Below are 27,158 nucleotides of genomic sequence, written 5' to 3'. Positions count from 1 at the left end.
TACTGCTGCTGTAGAAATTATCACAAATACTGACTTTACACAAGCTTATTCTCATAGTTCCGGAGGTCATGAATCTGAAATTGGTTTTACAGGGTTGGTTCCCTGTGAGGGCTCTGAGGGCAGAATGTGTCCTTGCCTTTTTCATCTTCTAGAGGACCACCTGCATTCCTCGGCTCACATTCCCTTCATCGATCACTACAACCTCTTGTTTCTGTCGTCAAATCTGCTACCACTCACTCTGGTCTGCCTACCTCCTCCAAGGACCTGTGTGATTACATTGGGCCAACACAGATAATCCAGGATAATCTCCTCATCTCAAAAATCTTAATTTGATGCATCTACAAAGTCTCCTTTCCTATAATCATAGGTTCTAGAGTTCTAGAGATTAGGACATGGACTTTTTTTTTTTTTTTTTTTTTGAGACAGAGTTTTGCTCTCTTGTCCCGCAGGCTGGAGTGCAATGGTGCGATCTTGGCTCAACGCAACCTCCGCCTCACGGGTTCAAGCGATTCTCCTGCCTCAGCTTCCTGAGTAGCTGGGATTACAGGCATGTGCCACCACGTCCAGTTAATTTTGTATTTTTAGTAATTTTGTATTTTTAGTAGGTTTCTCTGTGTTGGTCAGGCTGGTCTTGAACTCCCAACCTCAGGTGATCCGCCCACCTTGGCTTCCCAAAGTGCTGGGATTACAGGTGTGAGCCACAGCTCCCGGCAGGACCTGGACATCTTTTAGGGGTCATTATTCAGCCTACCACACACTTACCAGATTTAAAATTCTATGAAGTACTCTTACCTACAGTATCTCATTTAGATACGTATGAGGTGTTATCATTCCTATTTAATGAATGAGAGGGCAGGTCTAGAAAACTTAATTGCTTAGCCACAGTCATATAGTCAAAGAACTAGAAACTCAAACCAGAGCATATGGCCCTAGAGACCACGTAACAGCACCACGCACCACTTCTACTCCACCAGGCTGCCTGTAAATCACTGGCCTTTTACCTCTCATTTTCTTATACAACTCAAAAAAAAGAAGAGGAAGAAGAGGAAGAGGAAGAAGAAGAAGGAGAAGGAGAAGGAAGAGGAGGAGGAGGAAGAAGAAGAAGAAGAAAAAAAAGAAGAAGAAGAAGAAGAAGGAGGAGGAGGAGAAGGAGGAGGAGGAGGAGGAGAAGGAGGGGGAGGAGAAATAGGGAAGGAGAAGGAAGGAGAAGGAGAAGAAGAAGGAGAAGAAGGAGGAGGAGGAGGGGGAGGAGGAGGAAGGAGAAGGAGGAGAAGGAGGGGAGGAAGGAGGAAGGGGGAGCACAAGGAGGAAGAGGAGGAGGAGGAAGAGGCCAGGCACCATGGCTCACGCCTGTAATCCCAGCACTTTGGGAGGTCAAGGCAGGAGGATTGCTTGACCCCAGGGGTTTGAGACCAGCCTGGGCAACATGACGAGACTGCATCTCTACTAAAAACAAAAACAAAAAAACTTAGCTGGATGCAGTGGCACATGCCTGTAGTTCAACCAGTTGGGAGGCTGAGGCAAGAGGATTGCTTGAGCTCAGAAATTCAAGGCTGCAGTGAGCTATGATTGTACCACACCACTGCACTCCAGCCTGGGTGACAGAGCAGGACTCTGTCTCTCTGACAGAGGGAGGAGAGAGAGAGAAAGAGAGGGAGAGAAGGAATGAATTGGCCTAAGAAGGAAAATGGCTGAATTCGGGATATATTTTGGACGTGGGTTACTTACGGGACACAGTGGGGCAGGAATTGGTCCTATGTGAGTCCCTGCGTCCCTCAAATGTGCCACTGGAAGAAAAGCAGAAGGAGCAGCAAGTATGGAGCCCATGTCAGGGCAGCACCAGCTCCCCAGGGTGAGTCACTCACAGAACGCAAAAGCCACGCAGTGCTGGAATTCAGAAAGTGTCAGATTTCAAGGCCTGTGTGTCCTTGGGTGAGTAGCTTGGCCTCTCTGGGCCTCTGGATGGACTTGGGGCAGTGAGTCTGTAAATCCCTGAGCTACCTTTCCTGCATTCTCAGCGCATTGTTGGAACCTGAGTGCGTCGTGACAGCCTCGCGTGCTGACAGCTGACGGAGTCCATACGCCTCTTCTACGCGTGGCTTCAGCATCCTCTCATAAACCTGACCCTGCCCAGTCAACCCCAGCTCTAAAAAGAACTGCCCAGACCTGAGTTAGGACAGCATTTTCTCCCCTGTAACTTCACCTCTGTTGCATCTTTTTTTTCTTTTTTTTTTTTTTGAGACAATCTCGCTCTGTCGCCCAGGCTGGAGTGCAGTGGCACGATCTCTGCTCACTGCAACCTCCACCTCCCAGGTTGAAGTGATTCTTGTGCCTCAGCCTCCTGAGTAGTTCGGACTACAGCCGCGTGCTGCCACACTTGGCTAATTATTTTTTTTAATTTTTTATTTATTTATTTTTTTGAGGTGGAGTTTCGCTCTTGTTGCCCAGGCTAGAGTGCAATGGCACCATCTCGGCTCACCAAAAGCTCTGCCTTCCGGGTTCAAGCGATTCTCCTGCCTCAGCCTCCCAAGTAGCTGGGATTACAGGCATGCGCCACCATGCCCGGCTAATTTTGTATTTTTTTAGTAGAGACAGGGTTTCTCCATGTTGGTCAGGCTGGTCTCAAACTCCTGACCTCAGGTGATCCGCCCACTTCGGCCTCCCAAAGTGCTGGGATTACAGGCGTGAGCTGCCGAGCCTGGCCTAATTTTTTGTGTTTTTAGTAGAGGAGGGTTTTCATCATGTTGTCCAGGCTGGCCTTGAACTCCTCAGTTCAGGCAATCTGCCCTCTTTGGCCTCCCAAAGTGCTGGGATTACAGGCGTGAGCCACCGCGCCAGCCCCTTTATAGCACTGTTTTATTTTCATTTCTCCCCTGTGTCCTCTCCTGGCTTTAACCATCCTTTAAGATGTTCCTCCATCTTCCACCCTCCACTTCCACCAAGGTGCCTCATTCCTGGCCGCCATGCCTCACATTCCTCTCCCTTCCCTTGAGTCCTGAAGCACTTTACAGTTCGATTAGAAAACCAGAGTCAGGAGGTCTGGATTTGACATGTGTCTTTTTTTTTTTTTTTTTTTTTTTTTTTTTTTGAGACGGAGTCTCGCTCTGTCGCCCAGGCTGGAGTGCAGTGGCGTGATCTCGGCTCACTGCAAGCTCCGCCTCCCGGGTTCACGCCATTCTCCTGCCTCAGCCTCCCGAGTAGCTGGGACTACAGGCGCCCACAACCGCGCCTGGCTAATTTTTTTTTTTGAATTTTTAGTAGAGACGGGGTTTCACCGTGGTCTCAATCTCCTGACCTGTGATCCGCCTGCCTCGGCCTCCCAAAGTGCTGGGATTACAGGCGTGAGCCACCGCGCCCGGCTTGACATGTGTCTTGACCACAAGCTTTCTGTGTGATGTTGGGCAAGTCATGAGCCTGCTTTGAGTCTCAGTTTCTTCATTCTGATATTATAAGACAAGAGGGTCAGATACTTGTCCTCACCAAGCTGGATCATTTAGATGAAATCTCTAGGCCTGGTGTGGTGGCTCACGCCTGTAATCCTAGCACTTTGGGAGGCCAAGGCAGGCGAATCACTTGAGGACAGGAATTTGAGACCAGCCTGGCCAACATGGTGAAACCCCGTCTCTACTAAAAATACAAGAAAAAATTTGCCGGGCATGGTGGCAGGTGCCTGTAATCCCAGCTACTCAGGAGACTACGGCACAAGAATTGCTTGAACCTGGGAGGCGGAGGCTACAGTGAGTTGAGATCGCGCCACTGCACTCCAGCCTGGGCGAGTGCCATCTCAAAAAAAAAAAAGAAAAGAAAAAAAGAAATCTCCAGAGACACAAGGTGAGGGGTACCTAGAAAAAGGGATGGTCTAGAATTCATGTGGTCTCCTATGTCCCACAGTGGCAGCAGCTTTTTCTGGCAAAATCCTTAGTGCCGGTTGCAGTCATTCAGCTCCCCTTGGTTTCTGCCAATTTCCTGATCCTATTTCTCTTGCCAATTCTCTAAGCTTCCAGATATCCTTCTAACAAATTCCTTTCTGGCTAAGTTACCCAGAATTAGATTCCATTTTTGGCAACTGAAGCCCCTAATGAGCTCAGACCTTCGAGGGGTCCTGTGATAGAATGATAGAGCCACACGTCTTTCCTTAAGTGTGTTATGCCTTTTGGTTGTGTATGTCTTGTGAATCTTCTGCTCTCAACCTTCTCTCTCCAGAAACAGGGATATCTTGAGGGTCTAAACACAGCACAAAACTCAAAAACAGCTGGCTTATAGGCCCAGCACCCTTCCAAACATCACGGAGGATCTTTAAGTTCAGAGGGTCAACTTGGCAGCCTCATAGAGCTGGCATTGGATGTGCTTTGTCTGGAAACACATTGAAGTTTCAGATCGCTAGATTTTCCTGAAAAATCAGAAGATCTGGCCATACCTCCCCACAGTCCCACATAGCAACATTCAGCTGAAGTTGAGTGGAACCTACCGCCTTTAGATGGGATGTGACCACTTCACTCATTTAAATAATCTATTTGGGGCCAGGTGCAGTGGATCACACCTGCAATCCTAGCTATTCAGGAGGCTGAGGCAGGAGGATCACTTGAACCCAGGAGTTCAAGGCTACAGTGAGCTGTGATTGTACCGCTGGACTCCAGCCTGGGCAACAGAGTGAGACCCTGGCTCAAATAAATAAATAAATAAAAATTTTAAATTAAATTATTTGAGTCCAGGAGGCATTTGAGTTTGCACCTCTTGACTGGGCGTGGTGGCTCACACCTGCAAGCCCAACACGAGGCGGGTGGATCACTTGAGGTCAGGAGTTCGAGATCAACCTGGTCAACTTGGTGAAACCCCATCTCTACTAAAACACACAAAAATTAGCCAGGCGTGGTGATGCGTTCCTGTAATCTCAGCTACTCAGGAGGCTGAGGCAGGAAAATCGCTTCAACCTGGGAGGCAGAGGCTGCAGTGAGCCAAGATCGCTCCATTGCACTCCAGCTTAGGCGACAGAACAAGACTCTAGCTCAAAAAAAAAAAAAAAAAAAAAAAGAGTTCACGCCTCTTGTTTAGATGAGTAGAATGCTGCGGGTCATGCCTTATTTTCCTTGAGCCTGTCTTTGGAGGCCACAACGGGGCATGAGATGTGGCTAAGTGAGATGAGCACAGGCCCTAGAGTCACTGGCGAGCTGTGTAACCCTGGATAAGTCTTTCAACCTCTCTAAGCCTCAGTCTTTGCAACTCTGAAATGGAAATAATAGGTCACAGGAATGCTGCAAAAATTCAATCAGGTCCATAAAGTATGATACAGAAAAGTAGGTGTTCGCTAAAAGTTTGTAAAAGAGGGGATCTGAGATCTTACAGTTGGAAGGGCCCAGTGGGATGCTTGGCTCATAGTGAGTGCTTGAGAAATGTTCAATCTCTTCCCCTAATTTTTTTTTTTTTTTTTTTTTTTTTGAGACAGTCTCACTATGTTGCCCGGGCTGGAGTGCAGTGGCACCATCTCAGCTCACTACAACCTCTGTCTCCCAGGTTCAAGCGATTCTCCTGTCTTAACCTCCTGAGTAGCTGGAACTACAGGTTCATGCCATCAAGCCCGGTTAATGTTTGTATTTTTAGTAGAGACTGGGTTTCACCATGTTGGCCAGGCTGGTCTCGAACTCCTGACCTCAAGTGATCCACCCGCCTTGGCCTCCCAAAGTGCTGGGATTACAGGCATGAGCCACCGCGCCCGGCCTCTTCCCCTGTTTTTTGTATTGTTGGGCAGAGTTCTTGGGTTTTTGTTTTGCTTTTGGTTGGGCCAGAGCCATCACACCACAGTGCCCTTCAGAGGGGTCCTGCGGGCTCTGGAAAGATGCCCCCGATAGCTGTGGAGGTGGAATATGAGTGGGTAGGCACGACACCATGTGGAATATGTGCAGCCACCCCCGATTTACGTGGAGCCCACGGGCTTCTTGGGAAAGGAATGACATCATGTCCGGTGTCTGAACCTGGGATTCCAAAAACTCCAGACCAGCCCAACAGGCTTGGCAGGTGCAGACAGAAGTTACAGGGGGCAGGAGAGGGTGGGGGGGCTCCAAGAGAAAACTGCAGGAAGAAGACACCCGGCCTGCCTGACCTGAGGGCTGAGTCTGGAGATTGGAGAGAAGAGGGGTTCCAGAAACAATCTGAAGCTGTGTTTGAACCCCCAGATTCAGCCCCTCCTCATCCTCCCATAGCCTTCACTGCTCTGAGACAAAGAGGGCTCACTTGGGGCCCAATCCACTCTTTTACAGAGCCCAACAGAGGGCACTGCAGGGGCTGGCTGGAGAGAGGGGGCAGCAGAAAGCATCTGAGAAACACAGGCCCTGGAGGGAAGTGGGCCGTGGTGCAGCGCCTGAAACCCACAGACAGCAGGCAAAGGGCCTTCTGCCTGCAAAGAGCAGCTCTAGCCACAGCTGAAGCGCCTCCTTCCAGACCTAGAGAGAGCCCTGCTGAGAACCCACAGCCCCGTGGGAACCCAGAGCATTCCTGGGATACTTGGTGAAAGGAACCTGTGTGGAAGACAGGACTTCCTTCCTGCTGGCCTAGATGTGGAAGCTTGGAGCATCAGGACGGAGGGTGTGGCTGTAAACAGGGTCTCTCTCTCTCTCTTTCTCTCTCTCTATATATATATACACATTTTTTTTTTTAATTTTTTTGAAACAGGGTCTCGCTCTGTTGCCCAGGCTGGAGTACAATAGCATGATCTTGGCTCACTGCAACCTCCGCCTCCCAGGTTCAAGTGATTCTCCTGCCTCAGCCTCCTAAGTAGCTGGAATTACAGGCATGTGCCACCACACCTGGCTAATTTTTGTATTTTTAGTAGAGATGGGGTTTCACCATGTTGGCCAGGCTGGTCTCAAATTCCTGGCCTCAAGCGATCTGTGTGCCTTGGCCCCCCGAAGTGCTGGGATTGCAGGCATGAGCCAGTAAACTGGGTCCCTTTATAGTCACAGCTCATCCATACCTGTTCTGCACCTGCTCTGTGCCAAGCTCTGTGCCAAGCTCCGTGCCAGGTGGGCAGCGAGGAACAACAGGGTAGAGCTTCTAGGGTAGCAAGGAAGATAATAGCCAAGTAACCAGATGAGTCAAGGTAAACTCACTAGTGATACATGAACGGCCAAGATGCTGGAGCTGAGCGGCCAGGGAAGACTCGGTTATTTGAGTCACCATGGAATGAGCTAGGAGCAGAAGGGTCACATCTGTTTCCTTTTCTTGGGTAGCATTCCCAGGCCTCGCCTTGTTGGGGTCCTTGTCTCACCTGAGAAGTCAGGTTCTCCCAACAGCTGACCCAGGATAGCAGATCAGTTCTGTTTTTCCCCCGGCAAGCCAATGCCAGGGGTTTCTCAGTTGCGGAATGAGGCTGTTCAGAGGACAGGATCCTCTGAACCACTGGCAGGGGCCAGAGGGGTTTGAGACTTGCTTCTACCTGCCCAGGTAGGCCCAGGCTCTAGGGCAAGGGCGTTACCTGTGACTCATCTCAGGCAACGCTAGGAAGCCTACCCTAGTTCTAGGCCTCTGGGACAGGATCTGAGTAGAGACGCTCATGAAAATAGGGACTTGTGATGACTGGGACAACCTCCACCCCCATCCCCCAGCAGGGACCTTGGTAAAATCTGAGATTCATTTCCAACTCCTCCTGTGGGAAGGAGGTGTGGACCTTGATGTCAGTATTTCTTAGGGAGTGGCTGGATCTCAGAGGCAGCATCTGAGACACTGGCTCAAGGGGGCAGCTACGGGGCAGTGAATCCCCCCCAAATACTCACCAGCCGTGTGTTTGTTTGTTTGGAGACCGGGTCTCACTTTGTCATCCAGGCTGGAGTACAGTGGTGTAATCATAGCTCACTAAATTCTTCACCTCCTGGGCTCAAGTGACCCACCCACCTCAGCCTTCCTATAGGTGGGACTGCAGTGTGTGCCACCATGCCTGGCTAATTAAAAAATATATATCCTTATCAAGGCACTAGCTAATACTTTTATTTTTTTGTAGAGACAGGGTCTGCCTATGTTGCCCAGTTGCATGATTATAGCTCACTACAGCCTTGAATTCCTAGTTTCAAGTGATCATCCTGCCTCAGCCTTCCAAGTAGCTGGGACTATATGAGACTACAGGTGTGCACCACCACGTCTGTTTTTTGTTTTGTTTTGTTTTGTTTTTTGATAGAGACGGGGTCTTGTTATGGTGCCCAAACTTGTCTCAACCTCCTGGCCTCAAGCGATCCTCCTGCCTTGGCCTCCCAAAGTGCTAGGATTACAAGTGTGAGACACCGTGCCTGGCTGCCCTTTGTTCCTTCTTCCTTAGAATCACCTCCTTCAATGCCCACTCAGTTCCTCTCTTTGTGCTCCCATCTCAGTCACTCAAATCCAGACCCTTCCACTTCCTGGGGTACCACATGACCCTGGATTCAAAGCCTAACCCCACCATCCACCTATGACCTGTCTGCCCTTCCACCATCTCTTTACCTTCTCTATGTGTCCATTTCAAGTTTTTGTTTTGTTTTGTTTTGTTTTTGTTTTTTGAGACGGAGTCTCACTCTGTCGCCCAGGCTGTAGTGCAGTGGCGCGATCTCGGCTCACTGCAACCTCTGTCTCTCAGGTGCAAGCAATTCTCAGGTGCAAGCTCACGGCAGCTCCACCTCCCAGGCTCATGCCATTCTCCTGCCTCAGTCTCCCTAGTTGCTGGGATTACAGGCGCACACCACCACACCTGGCTAATTTTTTGTATTTTTTAGTAGATACAGGAATTCACCATGTTGCCCAGGCTGGTCTCGAACTCCTGAGCTTAAGTGATCTGCCCACCCCAGCCTCCCAAAGTGCTGGGATTACCAGGCATGAGCCACTGCACCTGGTCTAATTTCATGTTATATAAAACAGGAACAAAGAGTCCAGCTTTAGCTGGGTGTGGTGGCTCCCACATATAATCCTAGCACTTTGGGAGGCCAAGGTGAAATGACTGCTTGAGCTCAGGAGTTCGAGACCAGCCTGGGCAACATGGTGAGACCTCATCTTTATTTTTAAAAAATAAAATAAAATAGGCCGGGCATGGAGGCTTATGCATGTAATCCCAGCACTTTGCAGGGCTGAGGCAGGCAGATCACCTGAGGTCAGGAGTTTGAGACCAGCCTGGCCAACACGGCAAAACCCCGTCTCTATTAAAAATACAAAAAATGGCCGGGTGCAGTGGCTCACGCCTGTAATCCCAGCACTTTGGGAGGCCGAGGTGGGTGGATCATGAGGTCAGGAGATCAAAACCATCATGGCTAACACGGTGAAACCTGGTCTCTACTAAAAATACAAAAAATTAGCCGGGCGTGGTGGCGAGCGCCTGTAGTCCCAGCTACTCGGGAGGCTGAGGAACCCGGGAGGCAGAGCTTACAGCGAGCGGAGATTGAGCCACTGCACTTCAGCCTGGGTGACAGAGCGAGACTCCGTCTCAAAAAAACAAAAAAAAAGTAGAGTTTGACTTAGCCTGGGCAACGTGGCAAAACCTTGTGTCTACAACAAATATAAAAATTAGCCAGGCATGGTGGCCTGTGCCTGTAGTCCCAGCTACTTGGGAGGCTGAGGTGGGAAGATGGCTTGAGCCCAGGAGGTTAAGGCTGCAGTGAGCCGTGACTCTGCCATTGCACTCCAGCCTGGGTGACAGAGTGAGACAAAAAATAAAATAAAAAAAAATTTAAAAAGAACTTGCCTTTCTCGGGTCCTCTTAGTTAAGCCTGGTTTCCCTTAGAATCCTCTCTCAGGCCCAAGTCTTGGGAACAGAGGTGGGCACTTTCGGCTTTGTGATTTTAATATCCCATTCTGGTATTCAAAGTTGCCCTCAGGGTGTCACTGAAGGTATGGCCTCTAACAGGCAAGAAGGGGTAGAGCCTGAGGCTGGGGAAATCTGAACCACTCCTAAGAAGTTCTTTGAGGCTTTGGGCTAGATTTAAAATGCTTCCTGTTTATGAAAGAGGGACCCAGCGTAGGGGATGGATCCGCTGCAAGAATAGAGGTTGGGAGAGGGGAATTCTGAAATAATTTAGACGACCTAGGCCGGGTGTGGTGTCTCATGCCTGTAATCCCAGCACTTTGGGAGGCCAAGGTGGGTGGATCACTTGAGGTCTGGAGCTCGAGACCAGCCATGGCTAACGTGGTGAAACTTCGTCTCTACTAAAATTACAAAAATTAGCCAGGCGCCTGTAATCTCAGCTACTTGGGACTGTAAGGCAGGAGGATCGCTTGAACCCAGGAGGCGGAAGTTGCAGTGAGCTGAGATCGCGCCACTGCACTCCAGTCTGGATGACAGAGCAAGACTCTGTCTCAAAAAAAAAAAAAAAAAAAAAAGAAAAAAGAAAAAAAAAATAGAAGGCTTAAGTATGGTTTAACTCTAGAAGCTGGATTTAAATAGGACATATAACAGTTCACGACTGCAGAAAAACAGAGAGAATATGAATAGTTACCATCTATTGAGTGCTTATCAGGTGCCAGGCACTGTGCTAAACACTTCACATGCGTTATCTCATGAAGTCGAAGAACAGCCCTGTGAGGCTGATGTTATTTTTTTTTTTTTTTTTTTTTTTTTGAGAGACAGAGTCTTGCTCTGTCGCCCAGGCTGGAGCGCAGTGGCCGGATCTCGGCTCACTGCAAGCTCCGCCTCCCGGGTTTACGCCATTCTCCTGCCTCAGCCTCCCGAGTAGCTGGGACTACAGGCGCCCGCCACCTTGCCCGGCTAGTTTTTTGTATTTTTTAGTAGAGACGGGGTTTCACTGTATTAGCCAGGATGGTCTCGATCTCCTGACCTCGTGATCCGCCCGTCTCGGCCTCCCAAAGTGCTGGGATTGATTACAGGCTTGAGCCACCACGCCCGGCCGAGGCTGGTGTTATTATCTCCAGTTAGAAGATAAGAAAACAGGAGGGTCAGAGAGGTGGAGCCACCTGCCCAAGGTCACACAGCTAACAAGCAACAGAGGCAGAATTTGAACCTACATGGAGTGACTCCAGAACCCACAGCATTAACTTCAGCACCAGTGTCACCAGCTAGGCTAGGCATGATGGGAAAGTTAGTCTTGAGCTACAGTAGACAGAAGAATATCGATGTAGATACTTTGCCTTTACCATAGAAGTTCTCAATCCTGACTGGACATTAGAATCAGCAGAGAAACAGGAAAAAAACAAAACAAAACAAAAAAACCAGACTGCCACTTAATTACAGGAATTGAGGCTGCAGTGACCTATGATTGTGCCATTGCACTCCAGCCTAGGCAACAGAGCAAGACGCTGTCTCTAAAAAAAAAAAAAAAAGGCTGGATACAGTGGCTCACACCTGTGCTCCAGCACTTTGGGAGGCCAAAGCAGGAGGATTGCTTGAGTCCAGGAGTTTGAAACCAGACTGGGCAACATAGTGAGACCCTGTCTCTACAAAAAAACTGAAAGATTAGCTGGATGTGGTGACACATGCCTCTAGTCCCAGCTACTTAGGAGGCTGAGGTGGGAAGATTGCTTGAGCCCAGGAGGTCAAGGCTGCAGTGAGCCAAGACTGTGCCACTGTGTTCCAGCCTGGGCCACAGAGCAAGACTCTGTCCTCTGCCCCCCTCCAAAAAAATGTTGGCCAGGCACAGTGGCTCATGCTTGTAATCCCAGCACTTTGGGAGGCTGAGGCAGGCAGATCACTTGAGGCCAAGAGTTCAAGATCAACCTGGCCAACATGGTGAAACCTCGTCTCTACTAAAACTGCAAAACTTAGCTGGGCTTGGTGGTGTATGCCTGTAATCCCAGCTACTCAGGAGGCTGAGGCAGGAGAATTGCTTGATCCTGGGAGGCAGAGGTTGCAGGGAGCCAAGATTGCACCACTGCACTCCAGCCTGGGCAAAAGAGCGAGGCTCTGTCTCAAAAAAAAAAAAAAAAAAAAAAAAAAAAAAGGTAGATTCCCAGTCTCTACCACTAGAGCTACTGATTCAGTAGATGGGGCCTAGCATCTCTATTTTTCACAGTTTCTCAAATGACTCCGACGCTCTGAGTTGAAAGCTACTGCCCTAGCCTGAATAGGAGTTTTGAGGGCTTTTACCTCCTGCCAGCCCCAAATACTTTCCAGAGGGCTCTAGGCTGGAATCCAAATCACCTTGAGGTGTTTAGGAATGGTGGTGAAGTGGAGCAAGCATAGGATTATGTGATCTGACTAGTTTTACATCTTGGTTCTTCCACAAACTAGCTGTGTGACCTTCAGCAAATGGTTTCCCTTGCAGTGCCTCTGTCTCCTCAGCTTCAAAATGGGGGATAGGCGGGGCACAGAGGCTCACGCCTGTAATCCCAGCACTTTGGGAGGCCGAGGCAGGTGGATCACCTGAGGTCAGGAGTTTGAGATCAGCCTGGGCAACATGGAGAAACCCCGTCTCTACTGAAAATACAAAATCAGCCGGGTATGGCGACACATGCCTGTAATCCCAGCTACTCGGGAGACTGAGGCAGGCGAATCACTTGAACCTGGGAGGAGGAGGATGCAGTGAGCCGAGATCACGCCATTGCACTCCAGCCTGGGCAACAAGAGTAAATCTCCGTCTCACCAAAAAAAAAAAAAAAAAAAGAAAAGAAAAGAAAGGGGGGGGGGATCATTATACTAATCTTAAAGAGGTGCTCTGAAGAATAAAACAGTTAAAAAATATAAGGGGGTTGTAATAGCACAATAATTTGGTCAGAATAATCAAGCCTCAGATAACAATTATAAAACCGAAACAAGGGCCAGGCATGGTGGCTCACGCCTGTAATCCCAGCACTTAGGGAGGCTGAGGAAGATAGACAATTCGAGGTCAGGAGTTTGAGACCAGCCTGGCCAACATGAAGAAACACCATCTCTACTAAAAATACACAAAAAATTAGCCAGGCTTGTGGTGCACACCTGTCATCCCAGCTGCTCAGGAGTCTGAGGCAGGAGAATCACTTGAACCTAGGAAGTAGAGGTTGCAGTGGGCCGAGATCACGCCACTGCACTACTCCAGCCTGGGCGACAGAGCAAGAGTCTGTCTCAAAAAAAAAACCAAAAAAACAAAAAAACTGAAACAAGGCCAGGTACAGTGGCTCATGCCTGTAATCTTAGCACCTTTGGAGACTTAGATGAGAGGATCACTTGAGGCCAGGAGTTCAAGACAAGCCTAGGCAACATAGCAAGACTCCATCTCTGTCAAAATAGATTTTTAAAAAATTAGTTAGGCATGGTGATATGCACTGGTAGTCCTAGCTACTTGAGAGGCTGAGGCAGGAGGATTGCTTGAGCTCAGAAGTTCAAGGCTGCAGTTTGCTATGATCACATCACTGTGCTCCAGCCTGGGCAACAAAGCAAGATCCTGTCTCTTAAAAACAAAACAACAACAACAAAAAACCTGGCCGGGCGCGGTGGCTCATACCTGAAATCCCAGCACGTTAAGAGACCGAAGCAGGTGGATCACCTGAGGTCAGGAGTTCAAGACTAGCCTGGTCAACATGGTGAAACCCCTGTCTCTATTAAAAATACAGAAATTACCCAGGCGTGGTGGTGCACGCCTGTGTTCCCAGCTACTCAGGAGGCTGAGGCAGGAGGATCGCTTGAACCTGGGAGGCAGAGGTTGCAGTGAGCTCAGATCGTGCCATTGCACTCTAGCCTGGCGACAAGAGCAAAACTCCATCTCAAAACAAAAACCAAACCAAACCAGCTACTCGGGGGGCTGAGCAAGGAGAATCCCTTGAACCAAGGAGGCGGAGGCTGCAGTGAGCCGAGATCATGCCACCACACTCTAGCCTGGGCAGCAGAGTGAGACTCTGTCTCAGAAAAAAAAAAAAAGAAACATCAAAGAAAGCTCATCTGGCTGAAGGAGATGATATCGGATAAAAACTCAAAAATATAGAAAGGAATAAAAAATACTTGAATACTTGAGATGATAAACAGGTGAGTAAATATTTTTAAATTGTATTTACATTTTTTCTTTATTTCTTTAAGAGATGTGGCTGTTTATTTATTTTTTCATTTTTTTCTCTATTTTATTACTGAAATATGTTGTCCTGCCCATGCCACCCCACTATAAAAATCTCACCCAGCTCCCCCATTTCTTTCCCTCATCCCCTCTTCCACCACACCTTCCCAGAACGAGGGCTCCCGGATGCCCTGCCCACTGGCCATTTTGGAGTGTGTCCATTGGGTAGCAATGTGGAAACCACTGGGGCCTTTGTGGAGAAAACGGAGGGCGTTGAGGAAGTCCCAGGAGGGGCTTACTTGAGGGCCTTGGCCCCTTAATCATAGGCGAGCTTGATCTCCTCGCCACCTGGGCAGGTGGAGGCAGATTCTTCCCATGCATAAGCATTGCTCAAGTGCCTATGCACTCCGGGGAAGGCCTCGGGGATGGTAAATCCCCGGTACTTCTTACACACCACCTGTACTATGTGCAGCTTTGGCAACAGGTTGAGGTCAGCCAGGGTGAGTTCGTTGCCATTCAGAAACTTCCTCTGAGAGATGCCCTCATCTTCAGCACTGGTTTCATCTACTTCTTCTGGGAGGGGGGATGTTAAGTAATTGTCTAAAACCTGCAGGGCTTCTAGGAGTCCCTTCTCCAGATTATCATTGAGTGCTGGGCTTGAATTCTTGATGTAGGCAGAAAATTTGGCAAATATGTCCAGCCTGGCTGTGTTGGACTCAGGGTTCAGAGCTGCCAGCTTGGGGTATCTGGGAGGGCACAGCACTGCCTCCGGAAATTCCTCCATCTTGTTGGTGTCTGTGTGCACTTCAGTGCCATACAGCAGGAGTGGGAGCTGCCCTCCTGGGCACAGCTTGTGCACTCTCTCGGTCCATCTCTTGGTGTCAATGGTGGTAACATTGAAGGTGACTCCCTTGACCCACAGCACCATGAACAGTCTCTGGGAGATCACTTGAGGTCAGGAGTTCAAGACCAGCCTGGCTCACATGGTGAAACCCTATCTCTACTAAAAATACAAAAATTACCCGGTTGTGGTGGTACGCGCCTATAATCCCAGCTACTCGGGAGCCTGAGGCACAAGAATCACTTGAACCCGGGAGGCAGAGGTTGCAGTCAGCCAAGATGGAACCACTGCCCTCCAGCCTGGGTGACAGGGTGAGACTCCTTCTCAAAAATAATAATAATAATAATAATAATTTTAAGTAGATTGTGATAAGTTAAAGTGCATGAGATTCACACTCACTATAGTGAGCCACCACGCCCGGCCAGGGCCTAAATTCTTGACATTCATTTAGCTCTTACAGCATTGCCAAGTGATTTTACGGAAAGCCAACTGTGTCCTTGAACACACACAGTCATTCTGAGTCTCGAAGGGGCACAGAGTGAGACTTTAGGTCCCATGGAAAAGGCCAGAGCCGTTGGAAGTGGCTTTGGGTGATGCAGAAGCTTTTTCTTTGGAGAGCTAAGAACAATACAGACCATGTCACTTTTGAAATAAAAATGCCACGCTGAGCCTCTGGGCGATTCACTTGGGCTTTGGTTCCCAGTGAGTCACAGAAGTCAAAGCCAAGTGGAAAGTTGGTGTTGGATGAATGAAACGGGAGCTGCTGGAGTAGGAAAGTCGAGGCCTTCCCAGAAGCAAAGGGCCCATTCTTTTCAGTGGGAAAAAATCTGGTGGAAGAAAGGAGGGAGAAGGGGTTTGGTGAAGGTATGGTGAATGAGGAGGTTTTCTTCTCTCTGTCTGAACCAGAGACCTCCGAAGTGTTTCTTGAGGAAGTATGGCTACAGACCCTATAAGAACCCACACAGCACTTGCCAGGGCCGGGATGGTGTTCAGGCCATGGAAACACCGTGTACGTGGTCCCAGGAAGATGAAGTGTGGGCCCAGAGACTAATGGCTTGAGCATCTCAGGCTAAGGTTGCCTTAGTAGACAGCACCTCCAGATCCTAGCCAACATCTCTACAGGTTTGAAGTCACCGCAGAGGGCAAGGTTGGAATAAATCGAAGCCTGTGGCTTGGCTGTGAGCTGCCCAGACTATGGCATCTGGGGAGAGACTTTTTAATTTTTTTTAATTTGCATTTTATTTTGAGACAGAGGCTTGCTCTGTCATATGGGTTGGAATGCAGTGGCGTAATCTCAGCTCACTGAAACCTCCACCTCCCGGGTTCAAGCCATTCTACTGCCTCAGCCTCCCAAGTAGCTGGGATTATAGGCACCCATCACCATGCCCAGCTACTTTTTGTATTTTTAGTAGAGACGGGGTTTCACCATGTTGGCCAGGCTGGTCTCAAACTCCTGAGCTCAGGCAATCTGCCCGCCTCGGTCTCCCAAAGTGCTAGGATTATAGGCGTGAGCCACTGCGCCAGACTGGGAGTGACTTTTAGTCTCCCTGCCAGCAGCACTCAGCTCCAAGCTGAAGCAGCCCCAGGTATATCTGTGGCACCTCTGGGCCTCAGCTAGGCGGGTGTGCTTGGCAAGAGACTCAGGCATTAGGCTCCCCCCAGGAGGGGTGCTTTGTCTCTCTGCACCCCACTGCAGGTGAGAGCGCTACAACGTGTGCAGTGTTTGTTAAAAGAAGCCATGGAGGCTGGGCGCGGTGGCTCAAGCCTGTAATCCCAGCACTTTGGGAGGCCGAGACGGGCGGATCACAAGGTCAGGAGATCGAGACCATCCTGGCTAACACGGCGAAACCCCGTCTCTACTAAAAACACAAAAAATTAGCCGGGCGAGGTGGCGGCGCCTGTGGTCCCAGCTACTCGGGAGGCTGAGGCAGGAGAATGGAGGGAACCCGGGAGGCGGAGCTTGCAGTGAGCTGAGATCCGGCCACTGCACTCCAGCCTGGGCGACAGAGCAAGACTCTGTCTCAAAAAAAAAAAAAAAAAAAGCCATGGAGGCTTGGTGCGGTGGCTCACGCCTGTAATCCCAGCACTTTGGGAGGCCTAGGCGGCCAGATCATCTGAGGTCGGGAGTTCAAGACCAGCCTGGCCAACATGGAGAAACCCGTCCCTACTAAAAATACAAAAATTAGCCGAGTGGTAGTGGCACATGCCTGTAATCCCAGCTGCTCAGGAGGCTGAGGCAGGAGAATCGCTTGAACCTGGGAGGTGGAGGTTGCAGTGGGCCGAGATCATGCCATTGCACTGCAGCCTGGGCAACTGAGCGAGTCTCCGTCTCAAAAAACCAAAAAGAAAGAAAGAGGCTATGGAGGTGCCTCTAATTATCAACACAGTAATTATAGGATAGCTTCTTCTACCAAGTGTGTTCAAAAGAGACTTGGGGAGTCTCCCCCAGGATGGGTCCTCTGCCTTAGGCACAGACTCCAGGGAGTTGGCATTACCAGGTCTGTCTGGGCTGCCTAAGCATTGTTTCTGAGAACATCAAGGCTCAGGTCTGACCTGGCTCTACCTGTCCCTCCAGCCCATTTCTCCCCTCTGTCATCCACCCCTCGCCCCCACACACATGCATGTGCACTTTATTTATATTCCGTAATGACCTGCTTGCAGCTTCCCCATGGGCTGTTATCTTTTTTGCTTCCGAACCTCTGATCAAGTCCAGGAGGTTTCCCACTGGCTCTTTTTTGTTTGTTTGTTTTGTTTTAAGACAAAGTCTCACTCTGTCGCCGAGGCTGGTGTGCAGTGGCGCCATCTAAGCTCACTGCAACTTTCGCCTCCTGGGTTCAAGTGATTCTCCTGCTTCAGCTTCCCAAGTAGCTGGGATTACAGTTGCCCACCACCACCATGCCCGGATAATTGTTTTTTGTATTTTTAGTGGAGACGGGTTTGGCCATGTTGCCCAGGCTGGTCTCAAACTGCAGACCTCAAGTGATCTACCCGCCTTTGCCTCCCAAAGTGCTGGAATTACAGGTGTGAGCCACGGTGCCTGGCCTCCCATTGCCTCTGAACTGCTGCTCATAGTTTTGGGGGCTTGACTGCAATGTCACATCCTCCAGGAAATCTTACTTGACCAGAACCTGGGCTGGGTTAGATACTTCTCTGCATTCTCATCGTCCTCTGAATTTACCCACATGACACTTGGCATAGTGAACTGTCAACGACCGTTTACTTGTCAGTTTCTCCCTTTCCTCGAGAATGCTTCTTGGGAAGGGATTGTAACTTGTTGCCAGTTATAGCCTGTGTGCCCAGCAGAGAGGTTAGCCCAAAATAGAAGCTCGATGTCTGTAGAATGAATGTTTGAGCGAAGGGGAAAGCAAGCCAGGATCTAGAACAACTTGTTTTGCCTGATGTCACACTCAACATCCACTTCTGTCCTCCGCCACTCCCTCCTTGACTAAGAGTGAGAGTTCTTAAGGGGAGAGAGATACGGGAAGGCAGATCAGAAGTGAGGTATATGGTGAGCATATTAGACACAGGGTCACTTGCGTTCTTTGAACATGGGTTTTCAGAAAACGTTTTTTAGAGAAGTTTCAGGTTTACAGAAAAATTGATGGGAAAGTACAGAGACTTCCCATATAGGCCTCTCCCTCCAGTAAATCTCCCCTATTAATCACATGGTATATTAGTGTAGTACATTTGTTACAGTGGATGAGCCAATAATGAGATTAGGTTTTACTCTTCATGTTGTACAGTCTATGGGCTTTGACAAATATACTATGGTACGTAACCACCATTATAATGTCATACAGAATAGTTTCACGGCCCCAAAAATCTCCCACCCTCTGCCCATTCATCCCTCCCTCCCCATCAAATTCTGGCAACCACGAATCTTTTTATTGTCTTCATAGTTTTGCCTATTTCAGAATGTCCTATCATTGGAGTCATACAGCATGTAGCCTTTTCAGGCAGGCTTTTCACTTAGCAGTGTACTTTTGATATTTTTCCATGTCTTTTCGTGTTTTGATAGCTCATTTCTCTTTTTTTTTTTTTTTTTTTTTGAGACAGAGTCTCGCTCTGCCGCCCAGGCTGGAGTGCAGTGGCGTGATCTTGGCTCACTGCAAGCTCCGCCTCCCGGGTTCACGCCATTCTCCTGCCTCAGCCTCCTGAGTAGCTGGGACTACAGGCGCCCGCCACCACGCCCGGCTAGTTTTTTGTATTTTTAGTAGAGACAGGGTTTCACCATGTTAGCCAGGATAGTCTTGATCTCCTGACCTTGTGATCCGCCCGTCTCGGCCTCCCAAAGTGCTGGGATTACAGGCTTGAGCCACCGCGCCCGGCCGCTCATTTCTCTTTATTGCTGAATAATATTCCATTGTATGAATGTACCAGAGTTTGTTTATCCCTTCACCTATTGAAGGACACTTTGGTTGCTTCCAACTTTTGGCAAGTATGAATAAAGCAGCTCTCAATATTTGTGCGTAGGTTTTGTGTGGACGTGCTTTCAATTTATTTGGGTATACCATGGATACTATGGATTTTTTGAAAGAATCTTGTTTAATTTCCAAATACTTGGGGCTTTCCTGGATATCTTCTTTGTTATTGATGTCTAATTTAATTCTGTTGTGGTCAGAGAATATATTCTGTAAGATTTCAGTCTTCTGAAGCTTATTGAAACTTGTTTAGAGCCAACATATGGTTTATTTTAGTGACTATTCCAGATGCACTTTAGAAGAATTCTATTATTTTGGGGTGTGATGTTCTATAATAGTCAACTAATTCAAGGTGGCTGATAATGTTGTTCAGGTATTCTATGTCCTTACTGATTTTTTTGTCTAGCAGCTCAATCAATTATTAAGAGATAATTAAATTTCTAATTATGAATTTGTTTACTTCTTCATTTAATTATATCCATTTTTCTTTTATGTATTTGGAACTATGATTAGGTTGAGACTTTAAAATTGTTATATATTCTTAATGAAGTGCCCCTTTTATCATTATGAAACACCTCTCTTATGTTCTTAGTTTTGAAGTCTACTTTATCTGATATTAAGATAGCTTTCTTATGACGTGTGTTTTTATTTTAGGTCATTTTTACAACCTTTTACTCTCAACCTCAGTGTGGGTTTGTATTTAAAGTATGTGCCAGCCAGGCGCGGTGGCTCATGCCTGTAATCCCAGCACTTTGGGAGGCCGAAGCGTGTAGATCATGAGGTCAGGAGATAGAGACCATCCTGGCTAACATGGTGAAACCCTGTCTCTACTAAAAAAAAAAAAAAAAAAAAAATTAGCCAGGCATGGCGGGTGCCTGTAGTCACCGGTACTCGGGAGGCTGAGGCAGGAGACTGGCGTGAACCCGGGAGGCGGAGCTTGCAGTGAGCCAAGATCGCGCCACCGCACTTCAGCCTGGGAGACAGAGCGAGACTCCATCTCAAAAAATAAATAAATAAATAAACAAATAAATAAATAAATAAAAAGTGTGTGCCGGCTGGGCGCAGTGGCTCACGTCTGTAAACCTAGCAGTTTGGGAGGCTGAGGCAGTTAGATTGTCTGAGCTCAGGAGTTCAAGACCAGCCTGGGCAACACTGTGAAACCCCACCTCTACTAAAACACACAAAAAAATTAGCCAGGCATGGTGGCGCATGCCTGTAGTTCCAGCTACTCAGGAAGCTGAAGCAGGAGAATTGCTTGAACCTGGGAGGCAGAGGTTGCAGTGCGCCCAGATCACGCCACCGCACTCCAGCCTGGGTGATAGAGTGAGACTCTTTCTATCTAAAAAAAAAAAAAAACAAGTATGTGCCTTGGTCTGGGCGCAATGGCTTACACCTGTAATCCCAGCACTTTGGGAGGCCAAGGAGGCAGATCACTTGAGGTCAGGAGTTTGAGACCAGCCTGGCCAACGTAGTGAAACTCTGTCTCTACAAAAATATAAAAATTAGCTGGGCGTAGTGGCACGCACCTGTAATCCCAGCTACTCGGAAGGCGGAGGCAGGAGAATCACTTAAATGTGGGAGGTGGAGGTTGCAGTGAACCAAAATGGTGCCATTGCACTCCAGCCTGGGCAACAGAGCGAGACTCTATCTCAAAATAAATAAATAAATAATGGCTGAGGTGGGCGGATCATTTGAGGCCAGGGGTTCGAGATCAGTTTAGCCAACAGGGTGAAACCCCATCTCTACTAAAAATAAAAAATTAGTTAGATGTGGTAGTGCACACTTATAATTCCTGCTACTCAGGAGGCTGAGGCAGGAGAATCGCTCGAACTTGGGAGGCAGAGTTTGCAGTGAGTGGAGATCACACCATTGCACTCCTGCCTGAGTGACAGAGCAAGTCTCTGTCTCAAAAACAAACAAACAAAAAAACTAATTAAATTAAAAAAATTTTTTTTTTTTTTTTTTTTTGAGACGGAGTCTCACGCTGTTGCCCAGGCTGGAGTGCAGTGGCGCGATCTCGGCTCACTGCAAGCTCCGCCTCCTGGGTTCAGGCCATTCTCCTGCCTCAGCCTCCTGAGTAGCTAGGACTACAGGCGCCTGCCACCGCGCCCGGCTAATTTTTTGTATTTTTAGTAGAGACAGGGTTTCACTGTGGTCTCGATCTCCTGACCTTGTGATCCGCCCGCCTCGGCCTCCCAAAGTGCTGGGATTACAGGCTTGAGCCACCGCGCCTGGCCAATTTAAAAAAATTTTAAAAAAGAATTTAGCTCCTTTGCCTTCTCATCTCCCCTTAATATCCCTACATCTGGTGGGTTTATGGCTGGACAGGTCTTTGCAGGCCAGTGTCTTCCTGTGAATAGCGAGAATAACGGTCCCTGATGATCTGATATTTTCTTGTTGCCCTGCCTCAAACCCTCCCCTGGACCTTGATCTTTTTTTTTTTATTGAGATACAGTCTCACTCTGTCGCCAGGTTGGAGTGCAGTGGCGCGATCTCGGCTCACTGCAACCTCCACTCCCCGGTTCAAGCGATTTTACTGCCTCAGGTCTGCCAAGTAGCTGGGACTATAGGCATGGGCCACCACGCCCAGCTAATGTTTGTATTTTTAGTAGAGACAGGGTTTCACCATGTTGGCCAGGATAGTCACGATCTCTTGACCTCATGATCCACCCTCCTTGGCCTCCCAAAGAGCTGGGATTACAGGTGTGAGCCATCGCGCCCGGCCTGGACCTGATCTTACCAGTGAGCCTTTTCCCAGGGCTCTCTGACAGAGCTCTGGAGGAAACACTTGGAACCTAACTGGTCCTGGCACCTGGCAGTGGGGGAATAAGGAAGGAGCGCTTGCTTCTGAAGGCAAGTGTACTTGGCTTTCTCTTTAAAGGGTTTCCCTTGGGGAACAAGCAAGCAGCAGATGTATGGGCAATGGCCAGCTGATCCATTTGGAGATAGATTTAGGGTGTGGTGTTCCCTGTATGCCTGGGCAGGCCCTGGGAAACTGGAGCAGAGCTCAATTCTGGCCTAAAGTTGGGCAAGCTGCAGAGAAGCTTGAGTACGTTGGTTTCAGGTGTGTGAGTTTCGCCTTCTGCAGAGAAACTGGGGGGTGAAGGGTGGGGGTGGAGGGGTGTCCAGGAGGGTTAGTGTATCTGTTGCCCAGGCATGTTTCTCGATTCTGAAGCTGCACTGGTTAATCATTTTTATTCACGAACACAGTAACTGGCAGGGAGGCTTAGCTGGACCCTCAAAGTCTGGCCTCAGTGCATCTTTTCAGTATCTTCTCTCAACACTCCAGCACAAATCACCCATCCGACTCTTGGATTCAAGCTCACCTGGAATTGGGCCTTACTTCATGCAATTCTATCTTCCTAGAATGCCTTTTCTTTCTTTCTTTCTTTCTTTTCTTTTGAGACGGAGTCCCGCTCTGTTGCCCAGGCTGTAGTGCAGTGGCATGATCTCACTGCAAGCTCCGCCTCCCGGGTTCAAGCCATTCTCCTGCCTCAGCCTCCCGAGTAGCTGGGATTACAGGTGCCCGCCACCACGCCCAGCTAATTTTTTGTATTTTTAGTAGAGACTGGGTTCACTGTGTTAACCAGGGTGGTCTCGATCTCCTGACCTCATGATCCACCCGCCTCGGCCTCCCAAAGTGCTGGGATTACAGGTGTGAGACCGTGCGCCCAGCCAAAAAAAATGCCTTTTCTTTGATAAGCCTCTCACCCTTTCAGAGGGCTTCACCGCTCCTGGGGAAGCATTCCCCAGTACCTGGGGCCTCAATTAATCTCTCCCTCCAAGTCCCAGATTCACGCTGTTGGTCTCTGGTCTAGCTCTATGGTGTTTACTTCTGTGCCTGCTTCCAGTCCTCCAAATGGACGGTTTCCTGAGCTTTCTGCCCTTGCTGTTCCCTCTGCCAGGAACTCTTTTCCTGTGGATCTTTGCAAGGCCAGCTCTCTGTCATAATTTAATATCAGTTCAAATGTCACGTCCTAAGCGAGGCCTTCCTTGACCACCCTATCTAAAGTAACCCACACTTCTACTCACTCTCTGTCCCCTCACCTTGTGTTATAAAACGTGTTTTCAGCCGGGCGTGGTGGCTCACGCCTGTAATCCCAGCACTTTGGGAGGCCGAGCCGGGCGGATTACGAAGTCAGGAGATCGAGACCATCCTGGCTAACACGGTGAAACCCCGTCTTTACTAAAAATACAAAAAATTAGCCGGGTGTGGTGGCGGGCGCCTGTAGTCCCAGCTACTCGGGAGGCTGAGGAAGGAGAATGGCGTGAACCCGGGAGGCAGAGCTTGCAGCGAGCCGAGATCGCGCCACTGCACTCCAGCCTGGGCAACAGAGCGAGATTTCATCTCAAAAAACAAAAAACAAAACAAAACAAAACAAAAAAAACATGTTTTCGTAAAACTTAGCAGCATCTGAAATTATCTTATTTGTGGGCTTGGACTATGTCTCTTCCTCTAGAATGTAAGCTCTAGGAAGGCAGAGTGGGTTGACACATGGTTGGCACCCAACAAGTATCTGTTGATTGATTCAGTTAAGGCAAGCGTGGGGTATCCGACTTGGTGCCGGGCCTGGGTGCAATAAAGGTTGGCTGCCTGGAATATTTGCTACCTGAATGAATGAACCAAGGAACATACGAACGAAGGAATGCAGCCCTCTGCCTGCTGACTGACAGGTTGACTGACAGTTGGGGCGCCTGTGGCCAGCAGACTGTTGACTGACGGTTGACAGCTGAGTGGCAGCCAACAGACGCGCCTCGGGGTTCCCGATTGGCTGGTGCAGCAGCCCCTCGGAAAGGGGCGGAAGAGGGTACCCGAGGCGACATCTCCGCGTGGGGAGGGGGGCGGCACCAGGCAGCGGGAGGCGGCCCAACAGCTCGGGCTGCGAGAGCAGCAGCCGCCTAGAACCCACTAGCCGAAGTCTCCGCGCATGGGCCCGGCTCGAGGGGCGGGGCGCGCGTCACGTGAGCGTGTTTTGGGCACGTGACCCGCGCGGGGCCAAGGCTCGCCCCCGCCTCCGCCCCTCCTCCCCTCGGCGGGTGTGATCGAGTGGCCTCGCCTCATCGCCTAGCGCCCCCCTCAGCTGCCGCCGCCTCCGCCTGCCGGCCATGTCCCCCGGCCGCCGCCGCCGCCGCCCGAGCGCGGCGCTCCCGCGGCCCGGCGCGCAGTGAGCACGGGCCCGTCTTGCCGTTCGCCCGCCCCAGGGCCCCCTTGTTCTCCGCGCCGCCGCCGCCGCCGCCGCCATGTTGGGTTTGGAGCTGCAGCGGAGCCGCCGCCGCCGCCGCGGGTGAGGGAGGCCGAGAGCGGAGCCCGCCCCGCCCCGGGGCCCAGGGAGCGGGGCCGCCTTGGAGCCCGGCCTCTCCCCGCCAGCCGCCTTCCCGGCCCGCTGTGCAACCAGCGAGCCAGCGAGCGAGCAAGCACCGGACCCCGGCCGCGCCTTCAGCTACGGCCCGAGCGAACCCGCCGCCGCCGGCCCGGCCACAGCCTGCAGCGGAGCCCACAGAGGCAGCGCCATGGCGGAGCAGACCTACTCGTGGTGAGTGCGGGTCTCCAGGAGGCCGGGGCGCGGCGAGGGTGGGGGTCGGGGCGCCGGCGCGGCCCGCCGAGGGGAGGAGGAGGAGGAACAGGTGCGTGTCGTGGGGGGGGCGCGGGTTGGGGTGCACGCCCCCCTCTTCCCCACCGGAGGGGGCGGCTGGCGCGCGCGGAAGGCGGTGAGTGGCCGGGGACCCGGCGTCCAAGAAGGGGGATGGAGGAGGAGGCAGCGGCAGCAGCGGCGGATGTCATCTGGCTATGGGCGGAGCAGGTGATGGAGAAGGGGAGCATGACCCCGGGGGTGGGAATACCACGGATGGGAAGTTGAATCCGACCGGCACCCCGGAACTGACTCGTGGGGTGTTTCCTGGGCAGGAGGACTCGAAAGGGCGGAGAGAGGCAGGCCAGGGCAAAGGTGGGCCGCTGGGATGAGAGGAAGCTCTACTGAGAACAGGTGATAGAGGCAGAACTTCCTAAGTTGGGAGAGTGGAACAGCCGCCACAGCCGCAGGGCCGCTGCTTAGCTCTGGGACAGGGAGCGCAGGGAGAGTTGGTGAGGTGGGCAGAGGCCCAGGAGTGAGGGGAGGAAAACTGCGCGGGGAGAGTCCGCGAACCTTGGAGGGGAGCCACTGGTGAAGAGGTTGGAAGAGGAGCCTGTTGGAAGAACCTGTTTAGGAATTCGTTGGTGACAGTGGGGCATGGGCAGAGTCTTTGTAAGGGTTGGTACTATTATTTTAAGAGGAATGGCGCCCAGGGCCAAGTGTGGAGGTGGAAGACCTGCAAGTTAAGTTCATTTCTGTGGGGCTTTTAAAGTTAGTAAGTAGCTCGTTAAGGGCCGAGAAGCGAGAAGCTACTCTGTAGTTTATTAAGGGCCGAGAAGCAAGAAGCTACTGTGTAGTTTATGGGCTGACAACCTACATTTCCGGAGAAGGGAGTGCCAGGGTTTGGGGGAAGGATCGTAAGAGGTCTTTAGCATGCAGAGGTGGGATATTTGGATGACGGGTTGAAGGAATGATGGCAGATTCCATGAAGAGTGGAAATCGGGTAGTGAGAAGGAAGTCATAGCTGGAGAGAGGAAGCAAGAAATGGCGTGATTGTAGGAGTGGGGGACCTGGCTGCAATCTAGAGAAATGGTTTGAAATTACTCTTGAAGCAAGTGTGGTTTGGGACAGAACTGTAGACATTCCCTTCTTAGAAAAGAGCATAATAGAATGGGAAGAGCATGGCATGTGAAGTTGGAAGACCTATTTCGGAGGTCCGGTTTGCCATCAACTTGCTTTGTTGATACGACATGATTGTGAGTTCTTCGGTCCTTTTTCCTTACCTATAAAATAGAGGGAATTACCTTTTCCACAGCCTGTAAGGATTGAGTACATTTAGAAAGCACTTGGCAAACTGTGAAGTGCCGCAGATCTTACTACATTAATTATAATTATCCTAGAGAAACATCCAAGAAATGGGTAATACCTGAAAATAAGGAATGGTTTTAGGTAGAAGAGTTTGAGTGGATTATTTATAGTGTTAGAGGTTATAAGTCAGTAACTCATTGTGTCTTCACATAGAGAAAGGGAGTTGGGGATTGCAGATGATAATTCTTAAGGGAACCTCAGTGATGTATGTGCAATCTCAAGAAGAAGGTAACTGAGAGACAAAGTAACCCTAAAGGAAGAATTAAAATCTTGGTGAACACGTGCTCTGAAAAGAGGTTTAAGCTAATTTCATAGTTTTGAGTGACAGAGAGCTGCCTTTCAGTAGCAGGTCATAGGGAACACAAGATTATAGTTTCAGCTTCCTTCTGGACAGAGTAAGAAATGAAGGTAAAGGTGTTTTTGTCATGCCTTGTGGTTACTCATCTTGAGCTTCTCATACTCTGGTCCTAATGGCTGTGGCCCTGAGAGTCCTGATGGCTGCTTTGCTGTTTTTACTGTGCTGTACAAAGGCCATGGATGGTTGAAAGAATAGAAAACTCAGTGCTCAAGAAATGGGGAAAATGAAAATGTTTTACTAGGTAGGTTGGACGCACACTACCTCTCTCTGACATTAGTTGGCTCTATTAAGGAGGGATTACTTTGTGAAGTTTGACAGTTTACACATTTATTCTACTAAAATACTTCCCTCAGGGTCCGCTCTGTTTGCTTTACAGGCAAAGAAACTCCTTGAAATCAGGGAGCTTAGCCCCTCACCTTTAGCAGGTTTTTGAGAGGCATATAAGGGGAGACTGGGGAAACCGAGCAGTTTCCTTTCTTTTTTTTTTTTTTTGGAGACCGAGTCTCACTCTGTCGCCCAGGCTGGAGTGCAGTGGCGCCATCTTGGCTCACTGCAGCCTCAGCTTCCCAGGTGCAAGCAATTCATGTGCCTCAGCGCCTGGAGTAGCTGGGACTACAGGCACGTGCCACCACACCCAGCTTTTTTTGTATTTTTAGTAGAGATGAGGGTTCACCATGT

At 49.8% G+C, this 27,158-nt stretch overlaps 1 protein-coding gene and 1 pseudogene across 6 annotated transcripts in view; one reads left to right on the top strand and one right to left on the bottom strand.

Moving 5' to 3' along the window:
- Positions 1-14,238: 14,238 nt before the first annotated feature.
- On the bottom strand, positions 14,239-14,850 carry LOC701022 (chloride intracellular channel protein 1 pseudogene; annotated as a pseudogene).
- Positions 14,851-24,208: 9,358 nt separating this feature from the next.
- SPPL3 (signal peptide peptidase like 3) overlaps positions 24,209-27,158 on the top strand; it is a 145,263-nt gene continuing 142,313 nt past the window's right edge. Inside the window, exons 1-2 of one of the 6 annotated variants that reach the window (XM_077952523.1) lie at positions 25,059-26,530; positions 26,653-26,721. Coding sequence is in view for 2 of the 6 variants with exons in the window: in XM_077952518.1 (XP_077808644.1) it covers positions 25,143-25,168 (26 nt within the window). In the remaining 4 variants the exon portion in view is untranslated. 6 annotated transcript variants of the gene reach the window in all.

This window comes from Macaca mulatta, chromosome 11, assembly GCF_049350105.2.
Source record: "Macaca mulatta isolate MMU2019108-1 chromosome 11, T2T-MMU8v2.0, whole genome shotgun sequence".
Taxonomy (NCBI): Eukaryota; Metazoa; Chordata; class Mammalia; order Primates; family Cercopithecidae; genus Macaca; species Macaca mulatta.
The sequence above is the reverse complement of the archived record's forward strand: the minus strand, read 5'-3'. Positions and strand labels throughout refer to the sequence as shown.